At 38.9% G+C, this 16,871-nt stretch overlaps 1 protein-coding gene across 3 annotated transcripts in view; it reads left to right on the forward strand.

Moving 5' to 3' along the window:
- PHACTR3 (phosphatase and actin regulator 3) overlaps positions 1 to 15,637 on the forward strand; it is a 104,719-nt gene extending 89,082 nt beyond the window's left edge. For all 3 annotated transcript variants that reach the window (XM_068700063.1, XM_068700064.1, XM_068700066.1), the window contains 5 exons: positions 7,220 to 7,275; positions 11,521 to 11,582; positions 12,500 to 12,640; positions 12,990 to 13,066; positions 15,034 to 15,637. In XM_068700063.1, coding sequence (XP_068556164.1) covers positions 7,220 to 7,275; positions 11,521 to 11,582; positions 12,500 to 12,640; positions 12,990 to 13,066; positions 15,034 to 15,049 — 352 coding nt within the window. In that variant the 3' untranslated portion in view covers positions 15,050 to 15,637. The remainder of the gene's footprint in view (positions 1 to 7,219; positions 7,276 to 11,520; positions 11,583 to 12,499; positions 12,641 to 12,989; positions 13,067 to 15,033) is intronic.
- The last annotated feature ends 1,234 nt before the right edge of the window (positions 15,638 to 16,871 follow it).

The following is a 16,871-nucleotide window of genomic DNA, read 5'->3' on the forward strand; positions in this document are numbered from 1 at the left end:
GACAGAGCCACCACCTAAAAGCTCTGTTAAACTGAGCGTGGGGGAACACATGGAAGGGAGAGACGGAACCTCCTGCTCTGAAATAACCACCAGCTATTCCATTTACACCAGAACTTAACCACGTTGGCTCTTGTTTATTAATAGTTGAGCTGAAAATCCAAACCCGTATGTCAGCCCCGGAATACACCACAACATCATCTAAGAGTCCTCAGCTGCACATTGAGAGAGGTATGGAAACAAAAGCTCCAGGAGGCGATGGGAGGATGCTCAGCATCTTCACCAAACCTTGCAGCAGGCCTTTGAACTGAGAGACAGGCTCCGTGCTCCAGCTGCACCCAACCTTTCTTCTTCACACCTCCAGGAAAAACTACCAAGCCAAAGGTCAAAAGCAGCAGGGCTTTCACAGGTGGTGAACAGTGATTACCGTATCGCCTCCTCCAGCTGAATCCACTCACTTAATTAGACACTGACTCTGTTGGTGTATTGCAGCCCGCACTGCTTATCCTTAAGCAACACCACAGAACAGCAAACCTGTCACAAGGATGTGGGTCGCTCAGGGACAAGGGGCAATGGTACCTGAGTTGTGTTACAGCCTCACGCCGGGCAAGAGACTGGCTTTTATTCTAACTGAAATCTAAACTACTCAGTGCAGGGCTTCTGTCAGAGAAACTATAATAACAGACACCTGTAATTGCCTGGGAGGTGAGGGCCGACATAATTAACTGAACTCTTGCTGACTTGCAAAGCCAGGCAGAACTGAAAGCCAAACAAATGAGTAAGATACATAATTAAGATGAGATACACGGTCACTACATTCATCCAGCATCTTGCACTGGGTAAACAAAGGCAGTTTATTATTATTATTTTTTAATAATATTGTAAAAAAAAAAATACCTCATGAAGGAGAATAGATGCTAATATCAGTCATTTTTAAACCAGCATAGTTTTGGCACGTGACTTGCAGAATTGACCATACCAACTCACCGTTTTCATAATGCTCTCAAGCCTCCTACTATCAGAGAATAGCAACTACTTTTATCCTGTTATGGGAAATGCTGGCACGACACAGCTAACACTTTTTACGTGCTCCAGAACTGCCTTGGGGTGAAAACAAGTTTCTGTTTCAGTGCCTGCCTTCTAATTTTGTACAGAGAAAAGACTGTAAAAGGCAAGTCCCTCCTACCAAGGATTTACTACTACCCGTAATCGTACATTGCAAGCAGTGCTGCACTGCCACGGTTCAGTGTGTGGGTGACTCAAAGCTCTGGCACATATCCTCTTCACAGTCACTTATAGGAAAGATGAAAATAAACTTCTTGTTGAATTGAACACGATGTTCTGATAATAGAGATGCCAATTTAAGAGACATAGCCTCTCTCTCCTGACGGGCAGCAGACACAAGCTGCTTCACGAGGAGGTGGCACAGGGCTCTCCCGTTCCTCCACCCTTTCCCGTTTCCCCACTGGGCTGGAAATCTACTGCGAGAGGGGACCCACCCCTCCCAAGCCTCCAAACTCTTTCTGCAGAAGTACCTGCCGCAAGAGACAATCAATGTGATTGCTGTCAGCTACAGCTCGCTTACTGGAGGCTCGATTGATTGTGCACTTGTCAGTGCGGAGTTCACGGGCACACGCACATGTTCAAGTCCTTCCTCCCCCTCCCTTTGTCAAACTTTATCAGATACACATGACCATCGCTAAAGGCAAACAGAAAAAGGATTCCAAAGTGTTTTTTTTTTTTTTGGCTTCAGCTATAAATCTAAAAGAAATTCAGTTTTATGACAATTATATCATACAGATACTGTGCAGCAGACACTATCCAGAAATACATTTGCGAAACAAAGGAACACATGAACACATTTAGGGGACATAAGAAGCCTCATAAACCAAGAACACAAGCATTCTGTAATGGATTCCATTACAAAAACATTCCTGCCAAACACTTGCTAGCACATGTTGGACAGCTGAGATCCTGCAAACTAGCAAGAGGAGTTGGACAGGATGGAGTGTTTGAGGTGTCAGTAATCAGCATAACCCCATGTGCACACGGGTGGGCTGCACCTGTTCCCACTTTGTCTTTCATCAGCTGCTTTATGCCCGTGCCTGCAAGCCCACAGACAGCGCACCATGCTGCAGCTTTGCAGAGGTGTTGTTCCCACAACAGACAAAGCAGATATTGCTAAGGTTACCTATGAGGACAGAGAACTTGGCAGAGTCTCCTGCTTGTAAGACATATTGATGCATTGCCCATCTGATAGCAGACCCTGGGATCCAAGGGACACGCAAATCCCCAGACTCCTGGGGATTCAGTCACCTGGAACAGCCCAATGCCATCAACCTTGTGTAACGCTGCTGCTAAGACATTCACTTCTTTGAATGTGAAGGAGAATCTGACTGTGTGAAGTAAATATTGATCAGCAACCACAGGCACGTGTGAGAGTTATTGGGCTCAGGAACATGTGACCTTGCTCCAGAGGGGACAAGCAATTAGTGGCTTTCCCCTTGAAAGAGTCCACTGTTACGCACATGTCCAACATCGTAGTCAGTGGGACCTCAACCCAGACTCTGGCAGGGGAGGGCTGCAGTCCACTCCACCAGACCAGCCAAGAGAGACTTCCCCAGCCGTCAGGTTAGTGGGGGCTGTGCTTGTTATCCCCCAGGCAGCCTGTTTTCATAGAATTGTTTTGCCACGATTAAGCACTGCACATGTACATCAAGGGAAACAGCCAGACACGCAAAGATTCATTGCCCCACTCAAAGCCAACATGGAGCATTGATGAACCTCACAGGATTCCCATGTGCATGCTGGATGGAGAAAACAAGCGTCTTGAGGCCACGTGTGGGCTCCCAACACCTGGGGTACTCTGCCACCAGGAGCACACATGGCCACACCTGCAGGCTGCTCACAGGGCCAGCCACAGCTGACTTTGTTATCCTGCCCCAGCCTGCTCCTCTGCCGTCAGGAGGGGCACTGCACCGAGACATGGGATTAAGCAAATATGTACATTTATCCACTTTTCAAGCCCACATAATCCAAGCAATTACTGATGAAAACATTCTGAAAATACATCCCAGAACAGCTTTCAAACTTCAAACAGCTGAAGAACACCTGCTGCTTGAAGGTTTATGTTTGTTTTGCATAGAACAACAATAACACGTAAGCTGTTACTTTTTTTGAGCTTCAGAAACAGCTGGTCCCACAAACAACCCAGCACCCCAAACTCACGGAGATGACTTTACCATTCTTTAGAAGAAAATACTCAAATTTTTGATTCAATACTTCAGTCTAGACTTAGACTGTCAATGGCACATCTATAGCAAACTCTGGACCACATCCAAACACCATTTACAAGGAAATCACATTGGTGCCTCCAGTCCTGCTCAGTTTCTCTGAGTTTCCCTCAGATTCACCTTCCCTTACCTCTGCTCCTGGCATCCTTTTGTGTAAATCAGGGGGAAAGTAAATTTCTGGAGCTAAGACAAAATATGGTAGTATTGATGACATTTATATTATATGGGAACTGGACAGGAACAGGACTTGGCTACTTCAGTTTTCAAGAAAGTTTTAAAGACCCTTGCAAAAATGACTGGCTCTACGGAGGCGCTCAGACGAAACACTTCTGCCTGAGCAAGTAATGCAAACAAACCCCAAACCTAGATCTTAATATCTCTCAAAAACACAACAGCATTAATCAGATTAATCAGTAACAAAAAATGCAACTAAATTTCATTCAACTGAAAACAAACCACTACTCTGAAGTGACCAAGGTGGTGCACTACATTAGCGCTCCCAGCGAAGTTTACAGTTACCTCACAGAGATACAGCCCCAGCAGGGCCAAAAGTCTCCACATAAAAACAACAGAAACTGAAAGCACAGGACTCACCCATCGACGTCCATGACTGTATCCATATCTGCATCCACAGCTACAGCCACAACAGTGTTGCAGTGGTGGTGGAGCCTCACCTCAGGCCTTTGCACAGCTCCTGCCCACAGGGCTGGGAGGCAGCATGGTGCCCAGGCTGGGTGTGGGCTGGGCCCAGGGTGGAGCCCTGCAGCCACCCTCACACAGGTGCAGGCAGGTGTTTGCTGAAACCAGAGGAAACAAGCCAGCACTTTGCCTCAGAATGGCCTGGGGTTCTGTATTTCAAAGTCCTCTCTGTGCACAGTTTGTGGAGATCATGGCACTGGGGGTGTGCCATGATCTTTTAGCCTTTATGAAGATTTCTTTGTGTCCAGTGCTTACACCATCCTCTGGCTGCAGTAAAAAGACTGCTAAGAAGATTATTCTGCTGGAGTTTCCCTTTATTTAAGCACAGGGGATTTGAGCATCCCCTCTCTGGAATCTTAGTTTCTCTCAGTACATGCCTTCTGTCTTGTTCCTCTCAAACAAAGGTGAGAAGAGAGGCAGGACGCCATTCCCTAGGCCAGGTGGCCCTGAGGCGTGGTTGTTCCAAAATGGCGCCGCCTCTCCACAGCACAGCTCCTGAGAGGAAGGGCACCAAGCTCTTCGCAAGGGGGATGTTCTCTGTTTTTGTCAGCGGTAGGACTTTGTACTTTAACAGTGTGGGAGAAATAATTAAATAAATAAACCTTCAAAACATGGTGCATAGAACACAGGAGAGTTCACAGAGCCCCACAGTGCCTGATTTACCACAGTGCAGCTCAGCAGAGATGTGTGGCCTCCTCAGACGAGTTGTGCTCGCAGCTGCTTCCCCCCAGTGTGGTCAGAAGCCCGTGGTGCACATGTCTGGAGTCCTTCACCTCCACCATCTTTCTACATTTCCCTCTTGCCTGGGAGCGCAGCAGTGCCGGCTGGGCCCAGCCACTGTGCAGCATAGCTGTCATGGCAGAGAAAGCAGGCAAGAGGGGTTTTACAGCAAATGGAGGTTTCTTCCATACAGAAAAAAATGATATAACAGGTAGAAACAAAAAGTGATGAAAACAGATGTCAGTAGTGTACCCACTTTCTTATTTTATCATGATGCTCAATGTACGTGGTGTTTTTACACAGCTTCCCTGGTAGAACTTAATATTTAAAAATAGGCCACTTCTGGTTTTGTGGATGTGGTAAAAAAGCTTGAAAGTGTGGTCTACATCTCTGAAAAACTCAAATAAAAATGCAGTGCCCTGTCATGCATAGATATTTATATATGTGTGTGTGTGTATCTGCACCTTTTACTTGTGTTGTGGGAAAAACTGAGGGTGCGCACAGAAATATGTTATGTCTGCACACCTACCACATATTTATCGAAGTCAAAAAAGAAATAGGGTTTTAAATAATTAACCAACATAAATACAGTAACAATATATGCAAAACTATACAGAGCATTCAATAGACATATGTATTCTCGTACCTATTATGCTTTAATCGTTCTCTGTTAGGCTTTTAATCCCTCAGTTTAAAGGAGGCCTCTGAAATGTAATGTACAGATTCAGGGAGAATCTATCAATCTTACATGGAAGGGTTGTAATTACAACTGGCTTGACTGGGCGACATGTGATCAGTAAATCGCGTGGACATTTCATTTCCAGATAAACTCTCAGAGTTAGTTACTCTTCCCTGTTTTATATTATAAAATGCACATTAATCTATTTCAAACAAAGCCTAGTCAGAGCGGTATCATTTCTGAGATATGGAGGGAAATGAGTGAGGAGAGAGAAGCGAAGGAGTAACAGGAATTAGAAATGTATATTTAATACTTCAGTAGGGCATTTCAGAATCATTCAGCATTTCAGTTTGGATTATTGCAAATTCCATTATGGAGTATCTGTCTCATTATTCTGTAAAGAAGAGACAGAAAAATCTTAGGTGATACATGGTGTTAGGTAAGAAGAATGAGCATTAGGCTACAGGTGTTTCAAGTACAAGAGCTCACCATCTGTGTTTTCTGTTGGTGTAAATCTGGTATAGTAGTTGTGATGCATTCTTGTTGCTGAAGATGAGAGCAGAATTTGGCCTTTGTAGTAATCACAAGGAAATTAATTAGAAACGGACAAGGCGTGGCATTCATATTTTGTGCTGTTGATCTGAAAGTATGAATACAGAGCTGATGCTAAAGATATATTTGGTAAGGCTTACAAAAACAGGAGAAATTAGAATTAGGCATTTTTACCTGTTCTTTAACAGTCTGATAACAGTTACTTCATTTTTTCATTTCTTGTGTATTTGATAAAATACAGATCTTGCTATAGCATTTATTATTATTCCTCTATTTTCTGTACACAGCAAAGGGTAATTACTGCAACCGTATTTTGCAGTGTGGTCCCTGCTGTGAGTATTTCTTTGTCTCTGTAACTTCAGTCTCTGGCTTTGTAAAACCTGCCACAGAGGAGACGATGAGAATCCCTGATGTTGCCAGAATGCAGGCCAGAAAGCATCATAAACTGTTTCTGATCTGTTTGCTGAATTATTACTTTAAAGCTAGCAAATGTAGTGTGTGTGTGTCTGCCTAGGGGAGGGTTTCGATTACCTGAGATTCTCTGCAGATATTGGCAGTGTCTCATGGGGAAATCTCATTTAGTATGCAGAATAAAATCACTGTGGCACTGATCATATGATTTGAAGACTCAATCCTGAAGCAGCACTACTGAAAGGGGAGGTGAAACAGCATAAGACACTCTGTTCAGACAGCATGAGGCTGTGAGCAGCACACGAATTTTATACAGCAGGCAGGAGGGTAGCTGCTGGATTGGTCTATTAACCGTGTAGTCGGGAAACCACAGGAAAGCTTTATTTCTGGCAAGCCTGCATTTTGTCAGGATGCATCACTGCTGTTACTAGAAAAAGAGGAAGCCTGCTGCTGCGTGAGATTAAAAGGTAGAAGGAGTGAGCTACAGAAGATCACTGTGAAACTCCTTTGATAACCACCTTAAACACCCCCTTGAGAGTGAATTTAACTGTTGGAGGGCACTGGTTCCAACTGACTGTCTGGAAAGTATGGTGAAAAGGATGCACGTTATGAGGAAGAATTCTACCAAGAGCAGAGCAAACTAGAGGAGAACTTCTGTCTGCATTGCTGACATTGGCAAATACAAGAAAGCATTCTGGTGCTGAGATTCTTGCCTTTTTTTTTTTTTTTTCTCTTGAGTCCTGCAGAAGGATTTTGTATTCCCCCTCTACCCACAAACACAAGGAAAACACCAACCAGAACTCAGAATACTGCAGACTTTCCAAAGAACAAGCATGGTACAAAATGTGATTTTGGTGTTTTTCCGTAGGCGACTCAGCCAAAGACCTGCTGTTGAAGAGCTAGAAAGAAGAAATATACTTAAACGTGAGTACTTTTTTCTTTTATTATTTTATATATATTTGTTGAAACTGATTATTACATTTCTAGAACATATTCTTTTATAGAGAAATTCATTCACCGTGATTATTTTCTGTACCTAAAAGTTTTCATGTTTAACATGCCCTGGGTTTCAAGTATTGCAGAAATCAGAATTTAGACAGGCGTGCCATTTAGTACAGAAAATAGTACCTTGTTCAATTTTCAGTTTTCAAATTATTTATATTGTGAATATATTATTTCACATTTATATGTGAATATACTGTTATGGATATCTGAGAAAGGAGTAGCATCCTAGTGTCACGCAGTACAATGAGGCTTTGGACTGTCATTTTTCAAGCTGTGGACTGCCATGGCAAACTGTACAAGACTAGAGTGGAATAGACAAAGCATCCTTGCAGAGGTGTGAGGACATTCTCAAAGACAAGACAAAGAAATATCGTCTGAGATATCAGAGTTATTAAAGGGACAATTCCAAGCCTATTACAGATGCTGCTACACAGGAATGTTGCTCAGCATCTTTCAAATAAACACAAAGCAGAAGCTTGCAACTCTTTTCCTAAAGTTTCTGACCCAGGCATCAAACAGATGATGCATCCCTTTCTTAGATGTATTGGGAATTCTCTAAATTAGGTGAAGAAGGGAAAGGGCTTTGGATTATTCTCTGCTGTGAATCTCAGACAGGAGAATGGAAGAGTCATCTGCTTGAAGAAAAAAAGTATATTACTTCTGTTAATTTTACAGTCTATTTAGTGTTGACAGTAAAAAAACAAAACCAACAAAAACAAAACCAGAATGATGTGAAAATGGTTGTCTTCTCATTAAACACAAATAAAACACAAAGCCACATAGAATGTGGCTTATGTCATACAAGCAATTCTGCCTTTGGTATTTAATTCATATTTAATTATTAATATGATTGCAATTATCTAGAAAAAAAAAGTTATCCACATTTTATAACCTACAATTTACTGTCTCAGAACTTTCTTAGTAGTTCATACAAAAAAGCTTATGCTATTGCCATTGAAGTTACTGGGGATTTCATTTCAGTTTTAACAAAAAGAAATTCCATAATCAACTTATATTTTTAGTACTCTTCCAATGCATATATTGTGTGTGGTTAAATCAGATGCATCTGACACATGTGCACAGCTCAATGAGAAACAGGATAGATACAGGATACAGTCTTGGAAAACATAAATGGATGAACTTGGCCTAAATTCACCTGTCATCTACATGAGAGACAAGAAAAAGCATTAACCCAGGATTCTGAAACATGTGGAGCCAGATTTTCAAGAGTCAGTGCCTAAGATCACCTCTAAAAATCTTTTTTTTTTTCTTTTTTCTTTTTTTTTTCCCCCTAAGTAGGGATCTCTGCTGAAAAAAATCTGTTCCTTTATGTTTACTTTTTGAAGTATGCTGGTTACAACCTTAATCTGGGTTAAACTGACAAGCTTGAATAATAAAAAAGTTTGAATACATTCAAATAATGAGCTTACAGAGAGATAAAGCAGAAAGAAGATAAAGCAGAATTAAAGATATTTCCTGAATGCCAGCTAAACATACTGGTCTAGATTTGTATCTCATTGAAAGTGCTTCCAACATGGAGCAAATTCATTGACTTCAGTTCAGTTACTCAGGCTTTATACAGGTTCAGCTGAGATCCCAGCCAGCTCTATTTATTTACCTATTTCATTATATAAAAAGCTAAACATCCTGTAAGAGCTAAGGTCATCACTTGTGTCAATAGTAATCATAAATGGCCGGACAGATACAACAAATCTAGTCTCAGTTTTGAGTGAATCTGGAAATTAGTAATCTCCCCTTTTATTAATAGGGATATAAATCTTCTTATTATGGACTTTAAAAACACCTGGCTTGGGTCTGACGTGCAAAGCTGTAGCAGTATAAATACCCCTCAGTGAAATCACTACAACGTCCTCCAGCTTGTGTTTGTACAGTTGCCTCCTAAGTTTCTTAATGTCTTTGATGTTAATAATACACACTGCTAACAGAAGCAACATTACCCCCAAACCTGTTTTAAGGACTAATAATTCACATTTGTATTGCTCCTTCAAAATGAGAAGCTTATTCCAAGTGCCTAAGTGCAACCACTAAGTCATTTTAAAACAATCCTTAATAAAATTAAAATGAGAGACTGTTCTTATCATCCTCAGGGAGATGGTTCTGAGATAAAGGTAGTACTTAAAACGTAAAGCCAACACTTTCTTACAGTTTTGTTGAACTTCTTCTACTGCCTTTATTTTAATGATACAACATTGCTGGTTTACCAGAGAGTGTGGCAGCCCTATGAACGAAAATCAAGACCCAGGTGTTCACGTGCTCTTCCTGTACTCAGCAGAGAGCTGCCATTCACATTCAAGAAGGCAGCATCTCTTAAATCACACTGTAAAATCCCCACTTCTTTCTTAACACCAGGAATTGTTTCTGAGTCATGCACAGCTAAGAATTCCCTGAAAAACTTGCAGAGCAGCGAAATGAACTGCACATGCCACTTTGTAATTGGGAGCTTCTTTCTACTCAGGTTTACAAAGCCAGCCCTCAGTAATGAGTGGATCTATGTGTAGGCAGAGTGATGCTGATGGGGAAAACCTCTGCTTTGCCTCTGTAACAATGCTTGAATTTTGTAATGCCCTTACTAGCAGTTCCTATCAAATCTTGCTTTATTTTTTCTAAATGAACTATTTCTTGTGTTTTCACGTTCAGCATTTTCTTGGAGCTGGGAATAAGCCCAGAGTCTGTGCAAATATCTCACAGAAAGGGGCCACTATGCATGTTTAGTATATTAAAAATTGGAAAATAATTTTCTGGTCAGAAATTAATATTTGTGGTTTTATTTCAGAATTCTCTCAGTGCATCTCACTGACAATGATATCTTAAAATTATTTTATTTTTATAAAAACATATAGATTTGAATATCTACTCTAAAAAGGGTGAATTAAAATGTAGTGAACCATATTAGTAAATTCTTGCAAGTATGTCTGCATCTTAGAGTACACTCTACTTTAAAAATGATATTCTCCTTTTAAACATAACAAACTTAAACAGCTGCTCATCTCTGACATGGCACTAATTTTAGTTGTCCTATTCACTATTTTCAATTTCTATGCCTTGCCACTGAATTTTAATAAAACACATTGTAATATTTTATATTCATTTGCTTTACATTTCTGCTATAGTCAGTTGTGGCTATGCACTATTTTACTCTAAGCAGATACTTACGATGGCATTTCAGTGTAATGTAAGGTGTGTAAAAATATGGGAGAATAATTCATTACTAAAATTACCATTTTGGAAACTCATCCGCAGTGCTATTGTCTTTTTAAGGTGTATTAAAAATGATGTGTGTGCCTTATCATTGGAAATATCTAAAGCAAATGGTATAATAAACTTCACAGTGCTATCTAGAGATTCCCAGAATGGTTGAACATTTTTCTCTAGGTCTGCAGCTTTGTTCAGGTCACAGGCTCATGCCTTAATTTAGTAACAGATAGTACTAGAAATAGAAACGCCATTACCTCGTATCCCAAGGCAAAGGATATATTTCACACAATGTTACAGCACTCTGGTCTATTTTTAGACCCAGTGTGTAGGAGTTATCACGGCTTGAATGTTAATAGGCACAACACACAAAAGCTAGCTGGCTTAGGTTAGAATGAAATGCTACAAAAAGGAAACCCGTGAGGATAAAAAGGTTCTAATGTCAGTGGCACATCCTGAATAGCAGAGAAAAAAGTACCCAAATCAAAGATAACTGCTGTGGCAGTGTGACCATCCAAACGTGTAGCCTGAGAATAAGGTTTATAGGAAAAAACATACTTTTCTTGAAGCTCGTGCAATAAGTCTTTTCAGCATCTACAGCAACAATGGCTCCAGCAATATGGAGAATAAAAATTGATGATTAACTATGGAATATTTTGATTTTGTTTCTAAAGTTTATGCAATTGGAGTTGGTGTGACTGCTGTTGGTTTGTTAAATCTCCTTGGAACTGGAGTTTAGAGCACAGGAAAAGCTGGCACCAGTACCTTGTCCTCACAGAGAGGTAACGATATGTTCTAGCAGAGCAACAGAAAGATGTACTGAACTAACAAAGCAGACAACTAAGGACCAGCTACTAATTTTTCTGTGATATAATTCTTATTGCCTGGAACTTCAGAAACTACTGATATTCTTCATGAGGAAAATCATCTTTTTTTTAATATTCTCTCTAGAACGAAATGATCAAACAGAACAGGAAGAAAGGAGGGAAATCAAACAGAGACTGACAAGAAAGGTAAAATCTTGTAATATCTTCTATTAGTTTTTAGAAATTTATGAAAGCTATTACAGTATCAACCAGTCCTAGAGGTCATTGCTACACAAAACCTCCCTTAATTTAACTCTTCCTCAGTGGTGTGGTATCTAGTATATCAATTATATAAGTACCTACCATGTCTCAGCTATGAGAATTGATAGAATATTTACATTTAAACTTTCAAACAAAAAATAAATACTTGCTTGCACACTGCATATTTTGCAACTATACTGCCAGCAAAGAAGTACTTTATACCTTGTAGCAATCAGTAGCAGAGCTGGCTTCTTGCTGAGCACCAAGAGTGCTCTCACAATAAATTTCTCTTTGCATTTGAGGTATTCTTAAAATCAGAACTAGATTGTGTTATTTTTCTGTTCCCAGGAACCCCCACTGGAATTATAAGCAAAAAATGCCAATAATATATTAAACCCAAATTGGAATTCTTACAGTGGGTCCAGTTCTGAAAACCTTGTTGCTGACTGCAGTAGAAAAGCCTTTCAGTGAAAAGTAACTTCTTACTGATGCTGACTGCAGTAAGAAAACCTTTAACAAACCTTATATTATACTTATATCATAACAAGTTAATTATGTCTATTTTACCTGTTCTAAATTGATGCATTTTATCAATTTAGAGCTTAAAATGTTTTCTTTTGTCCATTATAAAGCCACTGTGCCATAGTCAATAACTCCATTTAAACAATTGTTAATCTCCCAGCAATAGTTTGAAGGACATCATATTTCCCTGGACTTTCCAAGAGTTGCACTGTTGAAATAGTATTTTTCTTCCACATACATAAATGCACACTAAGTTAAGATGAGAAGCAGAAAATGTTGCACAATTTATTGAAATATTTGTTATTAATATTGGTTTTATTTTACAATACTATTTAATGCAGCTTAATCAGCGACCTACAGTTGACGAACTCAGAGACAGAAAAATCCTGATTCGATTCAGTGATTATGTAGAAGTGGCAAAAGCACAGGACTACGACAGGCGAGCAGATAAACCATGGACAAGACTATCAGCAGCTGATAAGGTACTGACATAGTTAAAATATTACTGCTTTCTACTTACTTTGTCTAAAATGCTACATTGGACTTTGCAGACATTTAACCTCTGAGGCATTTAACCTCTGTAAATGTTATATGTTTTGCTGTAACCATGTTGGCCAATGCATACTGTCATAAAAATGCTATTCATCTATATAATCATCAGCAATCTGTAAAACCTAAATATTCAGCATTTCTACTGGCATAGTATGCATTGCTGTGCCCAGTGCCTATCATTTCTACTTAATGAAACTTCTATTCTGCTCTGTGAGTCTGGTATTTTACAATGCTTATAAATACATAATTATTTAACTCTCTTTTATTTTCAATTCCTAGGCAGCAATTCGGAAAGAGCTAAATGAATACAAAAGTAATGAAATGGAGGTACATGCATCAAGCAAACATTTGACAAGGTCAGTCTTCCAGCCATTTATTTCCATTGCCTGATAATAACTAGTCTCTTTGAGTCCTGAATCTATAGATTTTGCTCTTACATGTTGGATGTGGGAACATAGGAACATTTCTTTTAAAAGGAAATGGAAACATTTCGCATTCCATTCCGAACTTTGCTTTTCTGATTTATATATATAAAAAAATAATATATATATAGCGTACATTAGCATGTACTGAGGAGACCCCAGACCTTTTCCACAGTATCACTCAGCTTGAATACTTTGCAACTAAGATTCAAAAGCTATGGCAAAAATTTAAATGTAGGGGTATAATGAAAAACAAACAACCCCCTGATGTTTAAACAGTTGATGTTAAACAATCCCCATGATGTTTAAAGCAGATGAACAACTGAATACTGGAGTGTACTTGAGCGTGCAACCTGATTAACCCAGTCACTGTAACTTTCTCATCAATGGGGAAGTAATGCCCATAAAAAAGACTTGTAAAATTTTTGTTACAACAAAAAATTGTAAGAGGTTCAGCCTGTAGATTTCAGTAGCACGTGAATGTTAGTTGCCACTGGAATGTGTGCAACCCCCTCAAATGGCAGGCCAGCAGGAAAATTGAGAAAATTGGCCTGGGTGCTTGGCACTGTCCAAATGCGTGGGCTGCTGTGCATCAAGTCAATCTTGCACTTGCTTTGTCACAACAGCAATTACAGGTTTTAGGTCTAAACAGTCATGAAAACACTTGGATTTTCCACGAGAGAATGACTGTGAGAGAAGCTGATTCCACAGCCATTAAGTTACTTGCAAAAAGACCTTGTCACTTACAGAAAAACTTAAACAGCAGTCAGTTATTTCCTACAATTTCTGTTACGTCTATTGAGTCCAGTTGCTCTTAAAAGACAATCTGGGGAGTTGTTGGTAGCACAGTGTACTCTTGCACTGTCTGTAAGCATTCCCAGGTGTGCTTGCTGCTAAAGTAAGTTGCCCAGCACTGTACCGAGGAGCTTGGGGTGCAGTCTCTATTCTGGAAGGCTTGCTTCTGCAGGGTCTGGGCCTGCATTTCTGTGTTTGTAAATGTGGAACGAATTTGATCTTAAGAGAGTTTTGTATGCTCAGTGAAAAGATGATCTAAGCAAATACAGTGGAGTCATAAATACAATATATGTTGATGTAAATGCTACAATTATAGAATTCTAGACTTTTCATGCCATTGTTAGGGCCCTTCTAACTACAGGGTTCAGGCTCAACGTGTATGGCAAGATAGCAGTACGCTGATCGAGTGAGATGGGAAATACGGGTGGGCTGCAGTTCAAGGCAGGAATTGAAAGATACCCTCTCTAATTGAGCTACCTGGGGAGTTTAAGTAGATTATAATGATGTATTTTGAAATTTGGTCAGGATATTAGGTGCAATACAGGCTTGCAATTTACAATTACTGCTAAAGCATTACAAATGACTGAGACTTTAATTACATATCTCAGCTAAGAGAACAAGCCTACAGAGCAACAGCGTATTTATTCCATACAGAATGTAAGACTATCATATATTAATCCAACAGTATTCATATGTTCCAAAGCATCAGCTCAGAAGTGCTTTATTCTTACAAAATAATAGCAACATGGCCCGATAAAGAATATTACTGACACTGACAAACAGCAGCCTAATTACTAAAAGAAAAAACAAACAAACAAAAGATACACAGTTCCACACCTATATTTGTGTTTGCACTCCCAAATAATTGGGAACTGGCTTGTCTGGACCTTGAGGAATGTAACTGTACAACAGTCATGACATACAAGTGTAAATGTGTCAGTGAAAATTAAGACTTCAAGTTGCTAATAGTTTTCAATACTGTTAATGTGCCTTTAAAGAGAATTATTATATTTTTTAAAATGTTAATCTAAACCATATATTTAAAAAAATGTACTTTTAAAGACTGTTGAAGTAGACTGAAAAAAAACGTCTCCTGTTTCTCCTAGATTTCACAGGCCATAGAAATTTTCTTCTGAGAAGAATCTGTCTACTTTTTGATACTGCTGCTGAACACACATCAGGGAACGTATGAGCCCTTCCCTAAAGTTCAGTCCAGGATACCTTGATGTTTATGCGAAAGGTGGACTCTGCAGATGAAAACTCTGCAGCACTTACATAGAGAAAGAAACACCAGAGATGAACTTCACTCTGAAGCCAGAAGAGTGATGGCCTGTGGAGTGAGATGATCAGCTGAGAAAGACTGAATGAAGTAAAGCTACTTGAAAGAACCTACTACTCTCCTTTACCACTTGTTTCAAACTGTTTTGCAGCCTATCATGGTAAAGGAGATGTTGTGCATGTACAGGCTTTACCATTCCAAGGCCTCTGACATAAATGGACATGACACACTGTCATTCAGTATTACGATGACAAGACATTTGGAACTTACCACAATTAGTTTGTAAAACACTTAAGTTCATGTTCTAAAAACTAATTTAATGTATTATAATTTCATTCTTTTTTTATATAATGTCTAACACAGCTGCAAGCATTTTTGACTCCTGTTACTTTTGTTCTTTAATTAAATGACTACTTATTGCAGGAAATGAACATGTTTCCTAAAGCTGTTTTTTTTCCCAGGGACAGTTGGGAAGGGAAGAGATTGCAATTATTATGTACCAGATCATATCACTTCTTTATCGACAGTCTTCAAAAAGATGATTTTAACTAAGATTTCCATCTTATGCAATACTGATGTTTTGTACCAAGTCCTTTGAATGTGCATAACGTGATCGTCATTTACACTAGCTGAAGTTCTGGCCCACTGAAGAATTACAATTAAGTTCACTGATATTCTTATTAAAAAATTACTAAATTGGATAACCATACATAAACAGTTTAAGTAAAAATGTACTTTCATGTTTAGTAAACAAATTAATGTCAATGTTTTTTATTAATGGAAATGTATATATAGTTCAAGGATTTCTTGATAGTGAGAGGAAAGAAGTTACTTGATGGTAATAACAAAGAGAATTGGTTTAGAAAAATATAAACCAGACACTTCTAATAATGCTTGACATCTAGAAGCACCTAAGAATTCTTTTCAAAATACTTCTAGAAGGAAAAAGTTAGAAAATAATACAGGTATCTGGAAAGCATGCCTTACGAGACAATGACAAAACGGAGCAAGTTCCTAAGACAAAAACTTCTCTGCAAGAGTTTTAAATGACATCCCTTTAGGAAGTCGTTAAGTGTCAAAAAATCTGAAAAAGGAGCTTTGTTAAGATGATCTCCAAGAAGCATGAAAATAATCCAGAAAATAAAGGTATGTAAAATTGTTTGTATAGAATACTACTAAATTGCTGCAAGCTGGTGAATAGAATCAGTGCAAACAGTGGATGCAATTTCTGTTCTCTTCGGTGCTCAATGAGGGGACGCAAGAACAAAAATAGCATTACATTTTCAGCAAATTAACATTTACAAGTGGAAGGTAAGAACATACAGTACGACAAAATATTTCAATAAGGACAATGCTTGAAGAAATTGATGAATCAGGGGAGGTATCATGTTTAGGACCAACAAAGTCGACATTGATAATTTACCTTGCTCTGTAGCTAGCTGTAATTTTTGTACAACTTTGTAATGTTTGACTTGCATATCAGTTTAAGACTTGAATCACTGAATTACTTAATCCAAAGATTTTTTTTCTATTAATTGCAGTTTTATAACTTGGCTTTTCACAGAAATATGTAACATCGTAACTAGCCTTTTAACATACCTTTAATTATATTTATCAACAATTTTTATTAATAAAATATTTATTAACAATATAACATGTAAAATA

This window comes from Anas acuta, chromosome 16 (assembly GCF_963932015.1).
Source record: "Anas acuta chromosome 16, bAnaAcu1.1, whole genome shotgun sequence".
NCBI lineage: Eukaryota > Metazoa > Chordata > Aves > Anseriformes > Anatidae > Anas > Anas acuta.